Source organism: Ochotona curzoniae, unplaced genomic scaffold (assembly GCF_017591425.1).
Source record: "Ochotona curzoniae isolate NIBS_2020 unplaced genomic scaffold, NIBS_Ocur_1.0 contig_3432, whole genome shotgun sequence".
NCBI classification, from domain to species: domain Eukaryota; kingdom Metazoa; phylum Chordata; class Mammalia; order Lagomorpha; family Ochotonidae; genus Ochotona; species Ochotona curzoniae.
Window position 1 is genome coordinate 5,360,486 of NW_024465859.1, and position 20,251 is coordinate 5,380,736.

The window sequence follows — 20,251 nt, forward strand, 5'->3', positions numbered from 1 at the left end:
GTCTCTTTTTCTGTCTCTGTCTGCCTCTCACACACAAAAAAATCAATCAAACAAACATTTTCTATATTCTGATAACTAAGGATGAGAAGCAAAGTCACATAATTTAAAAGAAAGATCATAAATAATCGAAGGGGAAAGCTGATATTTTGCTTCCCTTTGTCTGACATAGTCTCAGGAAAATCTACTTTAACAGGTCACTCCATTTTCACAGACAAACGAAGCATTCCCAAGTGGCTGTCTTCATGCTTAGAATCTAGATCATTGCTTCTGTATCCAAAAAGGCTTTAAATACGTTGGCCCACCTTAGGGAAGACAGCTCTGGGACTGCACTTGATCTGTCTTCCTTTCCTGGCTGTTTTGTTAAAGAGCCTGAGAAGACATGAACATGTGTCTTTCATTGCAACTTTGTAACACCTGCTAGCCATAATATGAAGTGTCCTCCTTTTTATAGAAAGTCACAGCCCTTGATTTCTGGGACATTCAGGTGATAGTTTTGATGCTCCTGAGTATCCATAACACATGAAGCAAAAAAAAAAAAGGCAAAAACTTAGTCATTTGTGCTGGACCTTTTATGGAGATGGTCATTGTAAAACCTTATATGATGAATCATTGATATTATTTTTATCTACAGATCTATATGAATAAACTGAGGTATACTGTGAATACTTTTAGATTTTTTATCAAATATGTCCTAAATACACAATCATATTATTAGAGTGAGGAGAGAGATTTTGTCACACTTTCATGTCTCAGGATTTGGGTCCAAAATTAAGCCATCATATCTGTTTTCCCTTTTCTTGACTGCAGTTGCAAGATAGGTTCAGCTTCACAGAACACGCAGTTCTGTAAGACGTATTTTATAATCTGTGGTTCTAAAATTACAACACATGTTATAGATTTCTGAGAGAGTATAAAGAATTTTATGGGTGCTTATTTTTTACAAAGTCATATCAGAAAATAACTTCATGGAGCCTAGTCTTTAAAACGTAATAGACAAGGGTAGTTGAGGGCTCTCAAATTTTCTGTGTGTACTTAATAATGTCTTAAGCATTTATAAATGGAAAAAATGCTTTCCTGGGGTTCAGACACTTTAAAACAGAATATTATTCTCAATTTATAAATTAAAGACTGAAATAGTTTCTATGATGGTGAAGACGCTGTGCTCATTAAAACACCTTCTGTTTCAAAAGTGAAACCCAAAATCTAGTTTACTTTTAAGTGAAATATGTTCTATCACTTTCTTTAAAAATATGTGAGAGTCTTTCAAAGTAATGAACTGAATATTTCCAATAAAAAAGGATATAGAGATGGATCTGGCACTTTATTCCATTGATAAGTTCCTTTGCACTTCCTGAATCTCTCCATATTAGTTAACATATTCTTTAATTTAAAAATCTTATTAAAGTTTCTCTAAAGTAATAAATATGTATTAATCATATTTTGTCTGTTTTAGGGAGCTTACAAGAGCAACCTTCCCATCAAAACCCATGGTCCTCAAAATAACAGACATCTGTTATATGAACGCTGGGCCCGCTGGGGAATGTGGTACAAATACCAACCTCTTGATCTAATCAGGTACTGCAATAAATATATTAGGGAAAGAAAACTGTCCTGTCTCCTTTTCTTTTAATTTTATTACACCAGATCATCTTGTTAATAATTTGAAAATGAAATAATAGGACTTCAAGTAAGAAGAACTGAATGTCTGGAATTTTTACGTGTAGTATGGGAAAATAGAGAAATCAAACTGCAAGACAACCAAAGCTTAGCAATAGCAGAAAATTACCAACACCATTATTGGTGATGAGAAAACTGGGTGAAATGTATGATTAGAGCCCAAACCTGGACCCCTGATGTAGTGGCTATGCCTTGCTATCTACTCAGATGTGAAAGTGGGGAGGCACACCACGGAGGTGGCATATTCATGTAGAGACAGCTCTGAATACCTTTAAGACAGAGAGGAAAACCTGGCTTATCCCATCCTTCCATCCTTTAGTCTTCTGGTACCTTCTGGCTCAATTTAACCAGAGATAATTTAGAAGGAAATCTGATTACTCACCACTCTGTGAAAAATAAAAACAAACTAAGTGAAAATGAATCTGCGGACTAAGAGGAAAATAACTAGCACAGCATTGATATATGTATTTATCTTTCAAGAAAATATACTATACGCTGTACACTAAGAAGAATATTCTGATTAATAGCTACCTTCAATTTAAATTTCTCCTGAAGTATTAGTCACATGTATAATTTATATAATTTTCCCTGGCTGAAGATAATCTTTTGTTTTCCTTTTTGAAATAATGAAAAATATACTAACATGAACTTAACTCTCTAACTACAAGTATTCGTAGAATGAGACAAAAAGAAGCACTCATATTGCTAGGTTTATGTATTGAGATTTTGAACTGCTTGTTAAGTAAACATATCAAGAATTACTCAACTTACTGGTGCTTCAGAAAAAAAAAAACTAAGAAAATTAAATAACAGAATATTATGCAGATGTTTAGAAAGGGTTCGTGGAAGCCAAGAAAAGATGATGACGCTTCAAAGGACTAGTCTCAGCTTGCAGCTGGTGAAGACACAGACATACAGTCAGGGACAGAAGGAAGCAACTGGCAAAACCTGTATGAAGCCATAACAATGATCATAAGCCTATGACCTCAAGAAGAAAACAGGTGCAGCCAGACAACAGCCAAAAAAGACAAAGCCATGATAACAAATATCTCAGTGACTCCTGTGCCTTGCTGCATGATCTGTAGCACCTTTTGTAGGCCAACAAATAAACAGGGATAAGCCCGTAAGTGATGAGGAAGTCAGGAAAAGAATGAACCCCAGGTGTTAACAGTCCACAGGCACAAATGCCCAAAGAAAAAGCAGACAGGAAGGTGGATTTGGAGGCTAAAAGCATAAACATGCTGCATTAAAATCTCATAAATCCCAACCTTAGATACTTAGATAGAACCTAAATAAAGATAGTTTGGTTTTAATTCTGTCAGTTGTGACAGATTCCCAGATTTTATTTTGCACAAAATAAGCATTAAAGATATGTGAATACAGGAAGAGTTACTTGTTTACAAATACATTTTTATAAGCAGCTAAAATTAAGTTAAACATTTTGAGCACAGTACTTCAAAAAGTTCATGGACAGTGGAATTGAAAGATAATTTTAAACACTTTAAACATTTTTAATTTTTATTTTTGATGACATTTACATAGTTGGCCAGTGTAGGAAGGATTGAGGGTTAGGGAAAAGTGGGTATGTGATCATTATTTCCAAATTTTCTATTTCTTCTTCCTGTATCTGGGGGTTGGAGGACAATAAGGGGAGGAGTGATACCTAGCCGTCCAACAGCCCCAGTACGCAGTGATGAGAAGTGGCTGCCCAATATCAACCTGAGGTCCCCAATGTGGTGCATGTCCTAGGGCTCTTGAAATGTTGTCAATCTCCCCAATTCAGGGATGAGGAACCGCATCAAGTGTTGGTTGGTTGACAGAGTTGAACTTAGAGTGTCTATTCACCCAGACATTTGCTGTTTGGCTGGGTAGTTGTCCAATTTGTTCTATCCTCCTTCCTCTTCAATGGTATTGGATGTCCTCTGCTGGCTCCATTGGACTGCCATTTCTGATGGGCCAGCCATCTACTACTCTGTCTTTTCCAATGAGGAAGTGCAAGAATGGAGACCAGGTGACCCAGGCCCTGCCTAACCCCCCACCTCTGGGATTTACAGAGCTGTGAAAGATAATCTAGTGGGAATATTCAAAAATTCATGCCTTTTAATATTGTATAATAAAAGTGTTGTCGACGATTTTTTTGCCATTTATAATGCCATATTTTCTTTCCTCCTCTTGCACAAATTTGTTACAATTAATCTGAGCATATAAGCTAAAAGAGTTGATCTCACGGAAGTAGGGAGCATCTCACAGAAGTAGAATTCCCATATGGGAATCACGAACTGGGATTGGGAGGAGGCAAGCAGAAAAGTTTAGAAGAGTCTAAGGACACATTATTTCAGTTAGGAGGAGCACATTCAGATGATCTATTGTATAATGCTTTGTTAATAACAATTGTTGATAATAATGTGCTAAGGCTTCTTGTTACAAAAATAAGTATTGAAGCAATGCATATGTTAATGAGCTCAAGAAAGACATCTTGCAGCACATGTGTGTGTGTGTGTGTATATATATATATATATATATATATATATATATATAACTCAAAGCATCAAGTTGTTCAAGATAAATGCATAAATATCTGTGTGGCCAGCTTTTTTTAAGTAAAAAATGTTCTTGTCTAGAAGAAGCTACTATTGTCCTTTGAGTAATTCAGGAAGGCATTTTTCATCTTCAATAAATAGAACTGTTTGGCTATCATTACAAATTCTTGGCTGCTGACATAAAAAGGAAGTTTCTTCTGTAATAATCATTAATTATGCATTTAAGCAACTAAAGAAGAACGCATGTCTTGAAGAACAGATTCACACTGTAATTTGTAAGAATAGACATGGTAGAGTTGAGCTGGTGATGAAGAAAACATGTATATCAATCTAGGCAATACTGTGCACAGAGTTTGTTTTAAGATTTATTTATTTTGATTGCAAGTCAGATATACAGAGAGGAGGAGAGACAGAGAGGAAGATCTTCTGTCCCATGATTCACTCCCCAAGTTACCCTAATGGCCAGAGCTGTGCCAATCCAAAGCCAGGAATCAGGAACTTCCTCCAGGTCTCCCATGTGGGTGTAGGGTCCCAAGGCATTGGGCCATCCTTGACTGCTTTCCCAGACTACAAGCAGGGAGCTGGATGGGAAGTGGAGCTACCAGGATTAGAACCGGCGATCATATGGGATCCTGGGTGCGTTGAAGGCAAGGACTTTAGCTGCTAAGCTACCATGCTGGGCCATGTGCATAGAATTTTTATAAAGTCCCTTTTCATTAAACCAGAAAGAGGTTATTTTAAAAGTTATCACTTTACAGTTATTTCAAGTGATTTTTTTTCTGAAAGCCAATCAAATGTTTATGATTTAGATTTTGTATTGTGTTGTTTCCTAACTGTAGTAGGAGAAATTGGGTGGATTTTTTATATGCTTTGGTCATTGGAAAGCTTGTCTTTTCATGCTACATAAAAGCGGTTCCTTAGTAGTGATGAAAAGGATTTGTTTTTGTGTTCATAAACAATAACTTCTGGAAGGTGTTTAGTGTATGTGTTTACCATTTTAGGAATTTAAACATTTAGCAGTTAAAGTCTATATTTTGGGTGCTGCACGATGGCTTAGTTGTTGAAATGCTTGCCTTAGACATGCCAGGATCACCCATGGGGGCTGGTTCATGTCCCAGATGCTGCACCTCCCTTCCAGCTCCTTGCTTGTAGCCTGGAAAGCAGTAAAGAACAGCCCAAGGCCTTAGGTCTCTACACTCACGCGGGAGACACAGAAGAGGCTTTGCATTGGCTAAGATCAGACCTGGCCATTATGTCCACTTGGGGGGTGAACCAGTGGATGGAAAATCTGTAAATCTCCTTCTCTCTGTAAATCTGACTTTAAAATTAATATATAAATCACTTTTTAAAAAATCATATTTTTGAGCCCACCACAATAGTACAGTGGTTAAAGTCCTTGCCTTGAACACTCCAGAATCTCATACAGGCACAGGTTCTAATCCTTGCGGCCCTGCTTCCCATCCAGCTCCCTACTTGTGGCCTGGGAAAGCAGTCAAGGACGGTCTGAATCCTTGGGACCCTGCACCCAAGTGGGTGGTCTGGAGGAAGCTTGACACTCCTGACTTTGCATTGGCACAGCTCTGGCCATTGCGGTCACATGGAGAGTGAACCATGGGACAGAAGATCTTCCTCTCTGTCTTTCCTCCTCTCTGTATATCTGACTTGCAATAAAAATAAATAAATTTTTTAAAAAATCATATTTTCTGGCCTGGTGCAGTGGCCTAGCGGCTAAAGTCCTCGCCTTGAACACACTGGGATCCCATATAGGTGCCTGTTCGTATCCTGGTGGCCTTGCTTCCCATCCAGCTCCCTGCTTGTGACCTGGGAAAGCAGTCCAGAATGGCCCAAAGCCTTGGGACCCTACACCCACATGGGAGACCTGGAGAAAGTTCCTGGCTCCTGGCTTTGGATCAGCACAGCTTCAGCTGTTGCGGTTACTTAGGAAGTGAATCGTGGGACAGATCTTCCTCTCTGTCTCGCCTCTTCTCTGTATATCTGGCTTTGCAATAAAAATAAATCTTTTTGAAAATCATATTTTTTATGGAAAACACTTGAAACTAGATGGAGCATATTTTTAAAATTATCAACTGCAAAATCTGCTCCAAAACAGTTAAGTGGCATAAGAGACAGTTTATCGGGCCCGGCGCGGTGGCGCAAGTGGTTAAGTCCTCGCCTTGCACGCCCGGGATCCCATATGGGCGCCGGTTCTAATCCCGGCAGCCCCGCTTCCCTTCCAGCTCCCTGCCTGTGGCCTGGGAAGGCAGTTGAGGACGGCCCAAAGCTTTGGGACCCTGCACCCGCGTGGGAGACCCGGAAGAGGCTCCTGGCTTCGGATCGGCATAGTATCGACCCGTTGCGGCTCACTTGGGGAGTGAATCATCGGATGGAAGATCTTCCTCTCTGTATCTCCTCTCTGTATATCCGCCTTTCCAATAAAAAAATAATAAAAATAAATCTTTAAAAAAAAAAAAAAAAAAGAGACAGTTTATCAGATATATCAGAGAGCTTGGTATGTTAAAATCACATCACTAAATGAAATAGTTCTCTTTCAGACAACAAATATCAGCAGCTATTTATTTTGTGATAGAAATTGCTGCAGCCGAATTGTATTGTTAAGTTGAATAGTTCACAGGACACCATTATGTAATTTAGTTGAACTTTAATGGGGAATTGTAGTTAAAGCCACTCCCTTCTTTCTTATGCTGCCATGGTTTTGATATACTCCTAAGGCCACTTAGAAACCATAGAAGATTGTGAGCATCAGTACTCTAGAGTTTCAAGGTAATTGTTACCTGTCTTCTCTGAAGTTAGCCTCCTATTCTCATTATATATAGCTATAGCAGCATTTGAATACACCCTAGGCTAATAATAATATTGCTTATATTAATCTTTAAGAAGGTGTAGTTTATAATCTCCATGTCAAATCGTGAATCTAAGCAGGTCTAATTGTGAGATATTCCATGTTAATAGCATGTACAAAAGCTCTACTACACATCTGTATAATTGGCATAATACAAAGGACGAATTAGATGTACAGTGGTTTTTTAAAAATAGTCTTACGGAAAACCACCGCAAGAATTTTCTTTCCAAAAAGAATCACTGCTTGTTATAGTGTTCCCAAGTAAATCATGGAGCCTTGACCTTTAAAACTAAAGGTGGTGGGACCTGGTGCGGTGGCTCAGTGGTTAAGGGCCTCACCTTGCACGCCCAGGATCCCATATGGGCGCTGGTTCTAATCCCCGCAGCCCCGCTTCCCTTCCAGCTCCCTGCCTGTGGCCCAGGAACACAGTTGAGGACAGCCCAAAGCTTTGGGAACCTGCACCCGCATGGGAGACCCGGAAGAGGCTCCTGGCTTCTGATAGGCATAGCATCAGCCGTTGCGCTCACTTGGGGAGTGAATCATCGGACGGAAGATCTTCCTCTCTGTCTCTCCTCTCTGTATATCTGCCTTTCCATAAAAATAAAAATAAATCTTTAAAAAAAATTTAAAAAAAATAAAACTAATGGTGGAACATGGCTAAGGCAGTGTGAAACAAACAGCAGGGGTTTAACTACAACTGGAGTGGAAGTCAGAAAGGGTTTTCCAGATGAGGCAATATAAAGGAAAAGTGCAAGTACAGTTCACATAATGAAAAGTGTATTTTTAAAAGCATTTCAAAGTGAGGGAACAGTATTAAGAGGTGAAGTTATTATGTGTTGAAAAAACTGCAGATTTGGGTTTGATGAGAAAGTTATGGCATCATGGTGTTGATTGGTTGTCTAGCATGGTGGTGTCTGGGCCTGGTCCAGATAGAGACTGAACTCCAACCTGCTCTCGGCATCTGCTTGTGGGGGAATCTTTCCTAATGAGAAAATGCAGTACGATTTAGTACATATGATGTAGAGAATGAAAAAAGATGCCACTAGGGGGAAAGATAAAGACAAGCATTCACTTGTAGTAAACTTTGTAAACCTTATTAAGAAGTTTGGCACAGAAACAAATTAATTTTTCAGAATTGCTCCTATAATAATGACATCTAAAAATATAGTCACTATAGTTAGCTTCATTATCAAGTATGAATGTTGGTTACTCCAGATAGATCTGAAGACTATGGCATAGGTGGTCTCAAATTTCAATGTAGCATTCTGCACAGTGTATATAGTCACTGTTATAACATTTGCCTGCTGCCTTATCTCAAATTAGGGATTTGCTTTCTCGTGCAGGCTATACTTTGGCGAAAAGATTGGTCTATACTTTGCTTGGCTTGGATGGTACACTGGAATGCTCTTCCCTGCAGCAGTTGTAGGCTTATGTGTTTTCTTCTACGGATTAATTACAATGAATGAAAGTCAAGTAAGGTAAGTCATTGAGAGACTTATTAATGTCTGTAAGTTTCTTTTTAAAATGTTTTATTTATTTATTTATTTATTTATTTATTTGAAAGAATTATAGACACACATATATACATACAAACACAAAGAGAGAATGAGACAGAGAAAGTTAATAGAGAGAGAGAGAGATTTTTCACGCAGTAGCTATCTCCAGCAATGGCCAAAAGGCTAGGGCTGCGTCAGCCCAACTCCAGGAGCCAGGAGCTTCCTACATGTCTCCCACAAAAATACAAAGGGCAAAACATGTGTGTCATCTTCTGCTGTTTTCCCCATGCCATCAGGAGAGACCTGGATTAGAAATGGGGCAGCTGGAACACAAATTGTCTCACAAATTAGATGTTAGCATTACAGATTGTAGCTTTGCTTGGCTATACCAAGATGCCATTCCCTTGAGCTGTCTTCTTAATGTACAACAGCTTGATAATATTTTTTACTGTTAAAAAAATTATATAATTCATTTTTTGCTTTTCTTCTTTACTAGTAGGAAAGTTCCACAAAGTGATTTGTTATTATTATTATGCACTAATTCACTAAGATAAATTCCAAGATTTCTTATCTTTATGTCAGATTTATCTTTCCAACATATTCTACCTAATAATCCAGAAATGGTACAGAAATGAGAATTAGCAAATCTGATTATCATTAGAATTATTATTCTTCCATTGAAATGAATCAAGATGTGGAACTCAGAATAACACATTAATGTTCAACAGGGATAAGAGTCACCCTAACATGAAACAATCCTATTAACAGAATGTTCTGTTTAGTGTATCGTTGAGCTCAACTTTTAATGAGCAAATTGACAGTATCATCTCTTCAAACATCAGAACTTCATCTTTTTCTAGAAAAAGAAAAATCGAGTTATTTATTTGAAATTCAAGAGTTATGGTGGAAAAGGGAATGCGAGAGTTCTTTTTATCTGTTGGTCCACTATGCAGATGGCCACAATAGCCAGGGAAGAGTCAGAGTCCAGAAGCCAGAGCTCCAGCTGATACTGCCGTAGGAAATGTCCCAGGCTCCCGGGCCACACACATTCTGCTGCCCTTCCAAAGTCAGCAGAGAGCCAGCACAGGTCTTGCACAACAGAGCCACTGCAGCCTGTTGTGCTAGTCTTTGGTGGAAACTGGTTGGGTGGGTTCTAGATCTGCAACATAACCAATTTGACAGGCCTGATTATATGTGCCAACACATTTCGTTTTGATTCTGTCTCACGTCCTAGAGAAGACAAAGAGAGCACCTCCAACAGTTGTCAGGCTTTTTATGAGCCTGGAAAGGAATGTGATTACTTGCACTACACCCAGGCCCCAGATGAGGGCAACTACCCTATGGGGAAGTAGTAGGTTGATTGGCAAGTAGGAGGATAGTATTACATAGGCTGGGGGAGGTGTTGTCATGGCAAGGGGAACTAGGAGACTTTTGTGTTACTTTATATTAGTACCATTTTATTCACCTCTTTTTTTTGTTTGTTGCAGGATATTAAAGTGTTATAAAAAAGCTGATATGGATCTGTTTTTGTAATTTTGACTAGCTATGTCCAACTAAATGTTGTATTTCTTAATTATTCTGCAGTTGTAGAAGAACAGCACAATCAAGTGTTAGATCACTGCTTGTACTTCTGTGTCTCACAAGCATGCATTACTATGGCATGGATAGCCAAATATATTCAGGTATATGCCAGTAGTAGAATAAATCATGGTAATTTAGAGATAAAGACAAGCCCATGTGGATTTATTTTGTAGGCCCTGGGTCTCAGGACCTGGGCAAAAATGAGTTAAGCTACCCCCTGCAATTATGGCACCTGGAATGAAGGCCAGTAGGAACCCCAACTACTCCACTGTCAATCCAGCTCCCTGTTAGTGTGCCTACGAAAGCAACAGAAGATGGCTGTGTACTTGAGCCCCTGTATTCACATGCAAGCCCTGGGTGAAGCTCCTGGCTGCTGAGTTTGGTCTGGTTCTACCCCAGCCATTGCAGCCATTTGGTAATGAATCATTGGCCAGAAGGCTTTTTCTCTCCCTCTTTTTCTGAAACTCTAACTTTCAAATTCATAAAATAAATCTTTAAAAAAAAAAAAAGAGGGCCCAGTGCTGTGGTCTAGCAGCTAAAGACAACTTGAGAACACCAGGATCCCACATGGGCACTGCTTCTAATCCCAGCAGCCCCACTTCCCATCCAGCTCCCTGCTTGTGGCCTGGGAAAGCAGTCGGGGATGGCCCAAAGCCTTGGTACCTTGCACCTGTGTGGGAGACCCAGAAGAAGCTCCAGGTTTCTGGCTTTGGATCAGCTCAGCTCCAGCTGTTGTGGCCACTTGGGGAGCAAAACCAGCAGTGTCTCCTCTGTAGATCTGACTTTCCAATAAAAATAAATAAATCTTTAAAAAAAAAAAAAAAGCAATCTTGTCTCTCACATAGGTGGCAGGAACCCATTTCCTGGAGTTCTCAATGCTGTACCTCATATCTGCTTGGCAAGAAGCTGGAGTCAGGACCTCAGCTGAAAGTCAAATCCCCAAGCAGGACGTGCATCTCTTCACCATGAGTCTAAATGCCCATCAGCTAGTTTTAATTTTTTGAGAAGACTCCATATTATGTTTCAAGATAGTACATGAGTTTAGATTTCCACTATTAATGTATAAAGTTCCCATTTTCTCCACGGCCTCCCCCAACACTCATTTGGATAATACGATAGGAATCTTGACTAGTATGAGGTGGTATCAGATTGTGAGTTGCATTTCTCTAATAATTAAATCTTATTCTAAAACCAATACTGTGTCCACACTACCAAGCTTTTTTTCCTGTAAGCCCATTTAGAATTTCTTCCTAAAAATGTTTTTTTTTTCCCACTTGGTATTTCCTGGCCTGCGTTTTGCTGTGTTAACCACATGACAGGAGTCACCAATATCCTATAAGGAGTAAATCCATATACCTATGGTCAATTGGACGGTTAATTTCTTTGTAATCAACCTTGGACACATAAGTATGAAATTTAAGGTAAAAAAAAAACAGCAACAACAACAAAAAAATAAGTGTCAATTTATTATTATCTGCAGAAAATAAGTACTGCTGAAAGTCACTCTCCTTCCCTTTAGTGGTTAAATGAAGTTAAAATAATAGTGACACCAAAACCCCTTACTGTAGACAGAGCTGTTTTCAAAAAGTGTTTAATGTTTTTGAAAGTTAAATATCATGAAAAAATACACAGAAAATTAATTTAATGATTCTGGAAGTACAAAATATACGCAGCCTAGTAGATGAACGTTTAGACATGATTCTTTGAGCAATCTGGCATTTTGTTTGACCATTCTGATCCTAGGAAAGATTTTGTAGATTTTTCATAGAATATTCCAATGCAGGACAAATTGTGTAATTTGCAAAAAAACTGCTCATTTAGGTAGCAAATTAATTATAATAACAATATCTCATGAGACTGTTCTTACTTTTTAAAAAAAATATTTAATCAGAATTACTTAGAGAGAAAGAGACTGAGTCATAGAAGGGGTTAGACAAAGAACAATATTGTATCTACTGGTTTACTCCGTGAGATAGCTACAATAGCAAGCACTAGGCCAGGCTGAAGTCAGGAATCGGGAACCAGAAGCTTCCTCTGTGTCTCCCACATGGATGACAGTGGCCTAAGTACCAATTTCTATTGTTTCTTCAGGCTATTAGCAGAGAGCTGGATCTGAAGTGGGCAACTAGGATTTGAAACAGAGCCCTTATGGGATGCACCAGTGTTGCAGGCGATGGCATTACCTGCTATGCCATAATCCTGGCCCTACACCATGTTATTTATTTATTTTCTTTTTTTTTCTACAAATTTGTAGTATTGCTAATAAGGAATATAATATCCTTTTTTCATTTTTAAAATGTGTATTTTACATGTTTCCTCATACTTTTTCTGGGCATCTTGATCTCTAGCAAAATGTTTAGTGTGAAAATGGAAAGAAGTATAGTATAAAAAAACACTGTTCATTAAACTCATAGCACAGGTTTTTTTCCAGACATATTTTCAACATTTCCAGAGTGTATATACATAGGAATGGAGCATGTATGATAAAGACCCAAACATCCTAAAAATAGGATGCTATGAACCCAGAGTCTATAGCTTTTTGCAAACTGTTATTGATATGCTTCCCCTGTCCCAAAGCCATCTATAATACATACTGAGGTTTCCAAAAGCATGCAAGCATAAAACTGATATGATAAATACCATAAAGCTGCATCCTAATGAAACTTATTTTAATTAAATATAAACTATGTCATATCATTGTGACTGTGTCATCCCATAAAAAAAAAGCAACTCTTTCAATATGCAATGAGTTTTCTTCATCAACATTAGGTACTGTAAATGAGGTTACAGTGTAGTTCCTATCCTTACAGAGTCATAATGCTGGCCCCCAAGTCAATGAGGTTGGTTAAAATTTGTTCTGTCTCACAAGATTATCCTGAGTGCATAAAATCCTACATTAAAGGATCTCAGTAAAAGATTTACAATGCCACCCAAGAGTAAAACATGACTTATACCATTTCAGTGTCATAACAGAGTTTTCAAAATCAGAGGTAAACCAAAATTGCACATGTCCGTAGTGTCCTAGTGTCTCACTAGTATTCTAAACCATTTGACTTTGGGCTGTACTATAAAGTTCTTTCTGCGGTGTATATTAGGAGCTATGATTAAATTGCTGCTTGGGCCACCTGTCTCCCCTCTGGGAGTTCCTGGGTATGGGTTCCAAACTCACTCTATATTTAAGTTCCTGGATAATGTACACCTCAGGAGGAAACAGATGACCATTCAAGTTGTTGAGCAGCTTCCATCCATGGGAAAGTTTGAATTGTGTCATTGGCTGCTGGCTTCAGCTTTCACTGTTATAAGCTCATAATGAGTGAAATAGTACAGAGGAAGCACTTCTCCATGCCCCTATATTTTTTAAATGAATAATATAAATAAATAAAAACTATTACAATTTTTCTTACCATTATGCCCAGTATTTCCAATTCTTCTTCCCTGTGCATTGTTGCTTATCTGCAGGGGCTAAGTATATTCTAGACATAAAGGTTCATGCTTTCTTCTTTTTTTCCATTTGATTATTGAAGCCAAGAAATTTGTAAAGCCTCAGAGGTCTTCATGTGCCCTCTGTGTGACAAGAACTGCTCACTTCAGAGACTCAACGACAGCTGCATCTATGCCAAGGTGAGTGCAGGCCCCGTGTCTTCCTGTCACACCTTACTTTTTATTATTATTATTATTATTTTTTTTTATTGGAAAGGATATACAGAGAGGAGAGACAGAGAGGAAGATCTTCCGTCCGATGACTCACTCCCCAAGTGAGCGCAAGGGCCGATACTATGCCGGTCCAAAGCCAGGAGCCTCTTCTGGGTATCCCACGCGGGTGCAGGGTCCCAAAGCTTTGGGCCGTCCTCGACTGCTTTCCAGGGCCACAAGCAGGGAGCTGGAAGGGAAGCGGGGCTGCGGGAATAGAACTGGCGCCCATATGGGATCCTGGGCGTGCAAGGCGAGTACCTTAACCACTTGTGCCACCGCGCCGGGCCTCACATGGCCTTACTTTTTAAGGGTCAGCAGGATATTCTCCAGTTAATAGCTTTGTACCCAAACTAACTGTTCCTAAGAGTTGAAACAAGCATTAACACCACTGACAATCAAATAAAATATCACTTATTTGCAATTACGTAGTATTTTTTTTTATTTTACATCTGTGCTTATGTCACTTTATAATCACTACAGACATAATGAAACAGTATACCCCAAGTTCCCAAATTGCTGCCATTTAGAAACTGCTAAAGACCAGGCTACGCCTCAAAGCAATTAAAACAGAATGTTTGGTTTGGAACCTAGATTTGGCTTATTTTTAAATTTCCCAATTGATTTCAATGCTCATATAAGTTTAAGAGATGCTGAATTTTTCAATTTTTTTTTAATTGGAAAAGCAGTTTCATTTTAACCTAATTAAAATATGATTAAGTGTATACATTTAAAGCCCACAATCACATTTTGATATTTTTATGCTCCTGTGTGGATATACCCACAATCAACATGATCAAAATAGCTATCATGCCCCAAAGTTTCCTCACATTTATTTGGAATCGCTGTTTTCTATCTCTCCCAAAGCTTATTCCTACTCTCAAGGAGCCAACTGTGCTCTATCTTTGTAGAAAAGTTTGTTTTTCTTATGCTGTTCCATAATTGGACTTACAACTTAAAAAATGTCGAGGAAAAATTTTTTAGTTGTTTGTTTATTTATTATCATTTTATGATACAATTCGATAGGCTCCTAGTATTTCCCTTATCCCAGCCCCAATTTCCCTCCTCCAATCACCTAGTTCCTCTATATCATTACTAAAGTATAATTCTTCATACACAGTCATATGTCCATCGTTGAGGGCATAGGCAATGGCAGAGTCCAGCATCCTAATGTCAATATATAGTAAACAGTTTCATTGTTAGTCCATCTTTTTCTGGAGATAGAAATGCATAATACATTGTATCCTCACATCTGGTTATGTTAGTCTCCATTTCACAGCTACTGTACATCGCCTCAAATGATACAAAATCAAAATACAAAATCAAAAATAGAAAGATAAGTAGAAATTTACAATGCCATGAAGTTAAATAACATGTTACTAGATATGAGAGTCTCCATGACACAGCTATTACACATCCCCTTAAATGAAGAGCCACAAAACAAAATTAATACCGGAAAGAAAAAAGAAATTAACAACACCATGAAGTTAAATAACATACTACTAAATAACTAACGTGTAGCTGAAGAAATGAAAATAAAGAACCTTCTTGCATAAAATGATGCTACTCTATGATCTATGAGCCATTGAAGAATTTAATCAGAAGAAAGTGTTTTGAAAAGATAAAACAAACAGAAAACATTGAAACCCATACGATATAGCTTCTGCTGATTTTTGTTGATGTGTGTCTCTTCTAGACAACAAATAGGTGGGGTTTTTTTTAATCCAGTCTACTGATCTATGATGTTTGATTGAGCTTAAGCCATTTACATTCAGGGTTAATACATATGGGTGGCACTTTGGTCATGTCATTTTAGGAATAGGTTGTTCATTGGTTTAATCTTCTTTTTGTCATTTTATTGGGATGTTCTTCACATTTGCCTTTGGTTTTGTTTGGTGCTGTTCCTCTTTTCTGTCAAGAGAACATCTTGAAGTATCATTTTCTTTGCTGTGGAAGAATTTTATTTCATTTTCAAGGATGAAAGAAAAATTTGCTGGATATGTTATCCTATGCCGACAGTTTTTTCTTTTAGAATCTGGAATATGTCACTCCATTCTCTTCTTGCCTGTAGAGTTTCCTGTGAGAGGTCTCCTGTGAGTTTAATTGGCATTCCTTTAAATGTCAATTTCACTTGCACATTTAGGGATCTTTTCCTTATGTTCAATTGAAGAGAGCTTGATGATCATGTTTCTTGGTGAAGATCGCTTTTGATCAAGCCTGTTCCGAGTTCTGTGCCCCTCCTGGATCTTGTTTCCCAATTCTTTCTCCAGATTAGGGAAATTTTCCTTTACTATTTTATTAAATATATTTGTAAAACTAACTTCTCTTTCTGCACCTTCTGGGACTCCCATAACTCTTATATTACGCCTCTTAATAATGTCTTTCAATTCTTGAATGATTTTTTTGGCCTGACACAGCTCTGCTTCCAGCTTTTGTTTGCTTCACCCCGATGACAGGAAATACCTTCCAATTCTCAGATTCTTTCTTCTGCTTGCTTCATTCTATTATGGAGATGCTCCACTGTACTTTTAATTTGCTCTACTGTGTTCTTAATTTCTGATGTATCAGCCTTGATTTGCTTTATTGCTGCTGTTGCTTGTGTAAAATATTCCTTAAATTCTATGAACTCGTGTATGTGCTTTTCATTGTTCTTAGAAGCTTTAAAAATGTTTTCTGAATTCTGTGTCCGCCATTTTCTCTATGTCTTCCTCAGTTAACCCTGAGATTGGCATAGGGTTTTGTTTCATTGCAGGGGAGTTTTCAGTAATATTCATTGTGCCTTTGTCTCTTCTTTTGCTCTTGGTCATTGTACTTCTGGTTAGCAGAGTCTTCTCCTTGGGGCAGGTTTCTAAGCTGTGTCACCCACAGTTCTACAGTTCGATTTTACTTATTGCCACTGGTACACAACTCTTTGGTTGCAGCCAATTATGCCTCTGCTTCCAGCGAGTTCCAGGTCTGGGCTCTTATGTTAGATTTCCACAAAAAACTCCTTAGCCCCAACTCCTGGTTCACCCATCTCCTCCTCCTGTGATATCATGCTGAGGCTGCACTGTTGTCTGTACAGCCTTTCCTCCATTTCCAGTTGGAGCAGGTCCCAGGATTAGGGAGACACCAGATGTCCTATATACCCTGGTTGTTCGTGGTGCTGATCATGCAGGAACCTGTTGGACTGTTAGGTCTTGGTGCCACGGACATATTTTTACCTGTACAATGCCACAGTTGGTATTATTTTCTTTTGGGACCAGCACAATCCACAGAACTCAGTGAGTTTTCATGAGCCCGGCACATGCGCAGTTCACAGTTGTTCCCAGCAATCCTAAAGCTTTTGCCACAGCGTACAAAATGGCACCTGACGTACCACTACTACAGTTCTTGATCTGCTGGCCATCAGATCTGAGGGCTACCCAGACCTGTCTTGGGTAGAACCTGTAGAATGCCACCTTGCTGCACCTCACTGCATCAGAAATGAATTAACTCCCAGCTCAGCCTATGCTCAGTCCTTTCCCTTGCCTTTTCCTCTTATGCAAAACGGCACCCAGTTTGGCTCTAGGGGGCTGACTGGGCTGTGAAATCCACCCTGTTCTCTCACTGCCTGTCTGGGATCTGCTGCTCTATCACTGCTCCTGGTCAAATCAAACAGAGCAGCAGGATGGACAGCTCTTTGTCTGGGTTCACCTCCCAAGTTCCTAGTGAAAGTCCCTTCCCACCTGGTTGCTAGTAGAGTTCTGGTTGCTGGTGGAGTTCAGATTGCTGTTAGCTGAATGGCCCTGGAGTATCAGACACTGCAACACCACACCATTGTGTCCACTGCTTTCCTGTGTCTGTCAGTCTCCAGGTACCCCTCTGCTGTTGTTCTGTCCTCTCCTGTTTCCTGGAATGTGTCCTCTCTACTTCATCCTGATTAAATGTTTCTCTTTCCATTTAAATGTGTCCTTACCCTATTCCGCCATCTTGATTCTCCAAGGAAAAGTTATTCCAAATGTTTATTTCTTTTTACATGCCCACTAGCTATACTTAAAGGTTTAGTTTCCCATATATTCACTCTGAATCTCAGAATGGCCAGTTTCTTAAAACTGTAACCATTCTAGTAAATTCTTATAAATGCATCACTGTGGTTTGCTACTTTAAAATAATTTGATCTTTTTGGATCTTGATTTTTAAGATATTGGAGTTGAGATTAGAGCAATTCTCTGTCTAGAACGAATTATTCTCTACAAAAGAAGCACGATTACTTTGTGTACACTGTCCAATGCATTGTGAATAATGACAGGGAAGTGGGGGTCTCTGCACCCTCAATTTTGACAACACCAGGAATAAAATAAAAAAAAAAAACTACTCTACATGAGCAGAAATCAATAATTAGATTCCACGTTGTTTATTATGAATGAATAGCATGCAACACTGTTTTTGTTTATGCTTAGTTTTGAATCTTTTCAAATGTTCCACAAAATGATTAGGCTTGGAAATGCTAATATTTATTGTTTATTTTTTCCCATTAATTTTTGCTTGAGAATATTGGAATTATTTGATATATAAGACTTGTCATTCTTCTACCACATTCATTTTCAAAGATGCATAACAGTCTTAACAATGCCAAACATCCAAATAGACACAGTTTTTGTTGGTCAGATCAAATAAAGCACATTGATATTAGTTGAAGAATAAAGAGAATAAACATCCAGTGTTGGGAGGAAATAACGTTCAAAGACATATCAAGGCCTGAGGGTTTTTTGTTTGTTTGTTTGTTTCTTTTTGTGTCATAAAGTAGGTAACCTCCACTCCTTTCAATTTCTCAATAGAAAAGGGTATAAGAGGACAAATATGACTACAAGAATATACTCAATCACTCTTATAAAGAAAGTAAAAATAAACTTGCAGGAGAGAATTTTGACTTCTAACAAACAAGTAATCAGTCCTAACAGGATTAATATTTCTTATTTTTGTTCCTCTGGCTAAGATAAAATGTAGATACTTTTTACAACTAGAGCTTAACATTATTTTTGAGGTGTCAAATATTTCAGAGAAAAATCCAGTAGCTATAGTGGAGAAGTTATAGACTTTAACCTAATAATCTAATAACAAATGTATCTCCTCATAAGGTATTCACACATGTTAACTAATAAGCACACTTAAATCTCCAAGAAATCTTCAGTGTCAAAATAATGAAGATTTTATGTTTAAACAACTTTGAGGTTCATTGGCTTATCCCTTCATATATTTCCTGTATTCACATCAACATTGTTAAACAAAATACTTGCTTATAAGCATCTGAATCACATAAACAGCATTTTTAAATACAGCAAATTATTTATTTTAAACGAAGTAAGTTATTTAAGCAAAGTAATTCATAGAAATATAGATAGATGTTGGATGATAGATAGATAGCTTCCTTTTGCTTTAGAAAAATTATGATAAGCTATCTGGGATGTTTTGTTTAATAGAAAAAGTGCTCTTATCCTACCAAACAGAAGGACAATTCCCACTTTATTTTCCTGGCATCATCCATGAGCTAACCTTGAGACATCTTGAGTATTTGTAATGCTTCCTTTTGTCTCCCATTATCTTTCAGCAATGTTACAGAAGCATCATCCTGAAGCCTTAGTACCTCATGTTATACTCAATGCTTACTTAATGATTGCTTATATTGTTTTCATGATCACTCATATTGTAATATATCCCAAATGCAATAGTTTGAGAAATCTAACGCAATGATTTTAAAGGATGAGACTCCATAGGACAAGTTTTATCATATTCCCACTATAACTTAATTTCTAATAATATGTATGTAATCCAACATTATATGAATAATATGAGAATAAGTGGAATTAAAATATACCTTTATTTTGGTGACAGCTATTTTGAAATATACATATTTTATTTTCATAATTTCTTTCTCTAACCTTTTGGGAAATACCTCATGCATGAAAAAAAAAAGCCTTCATCTAAATAAATGGATACTTCAATTTCTTTTTTCATGAGCCTTTGAAGCTCCCTGACATGCTTTTCATATCAGACAGATGAATTTCTAAAATGCTAATATTTAAATATATTCCTTTTTTTAAATGCTTGAAAAAGGGATATCCCAAGTGAGACAGAAGTGAACTGTGGGAGAATAGAGGAAATGGGAAAACTGCCTTCTCACCTCGTTAGAAAATCATATTAAACATTTGCAGCACCAATAAAAGAATCTCATATTGACAGACTTCCAAATAATGTGGGTCCACTTGGGAAAAGAAAATCAAAATATCTAAACACAGAGAGCAATTACCGGATTATTACCATTAACAATATGACTAACATTTTTATTTGTTTTTTTAAGGTGACGTATTTGTTTGACAATGGAGGGACAGTCTTCTTTGCTATTTTTATGGCAATATGGGGTAAGATGTTCTTTCATTATTTTCTAA

The 20,251-nt window shown here is 37.9% G+C and overlaps 1 protein-coding gene across 2 annotated transcripts in view; it reads left to right on the plus strand.

Annotated features, from left to right (window-relative positions):
- ANO3 (anoctamin 3) overlaps positions 1-20,251 on the plus strand; it is a 314,467-nt gene that overhangs the window by 226,565 nt on the left and 67,651 nt on the right. For both annotated transcript variants that reach the window (XM_040980289.1, XM_040980290.1), the window contains 4 exons: positions 1,454-1,575; positions 8,421-8,555; positions 13,679-13,775; positions 20,164-20,224. In XM_040980289.1, coding sequence (XP_040836223.1) covers positions 1,454-1,575; positions 8,421-8,555; positions 13,679-13,775; positions 20,164-20,224 — 415 coding nt within the window. The remainder of the gene's footprint in view (positions 1-1,453; positions 1,576-8,420; positions 8,556-13,678; positions 13,776-20,163; positions 20,225-20,251) is intronic.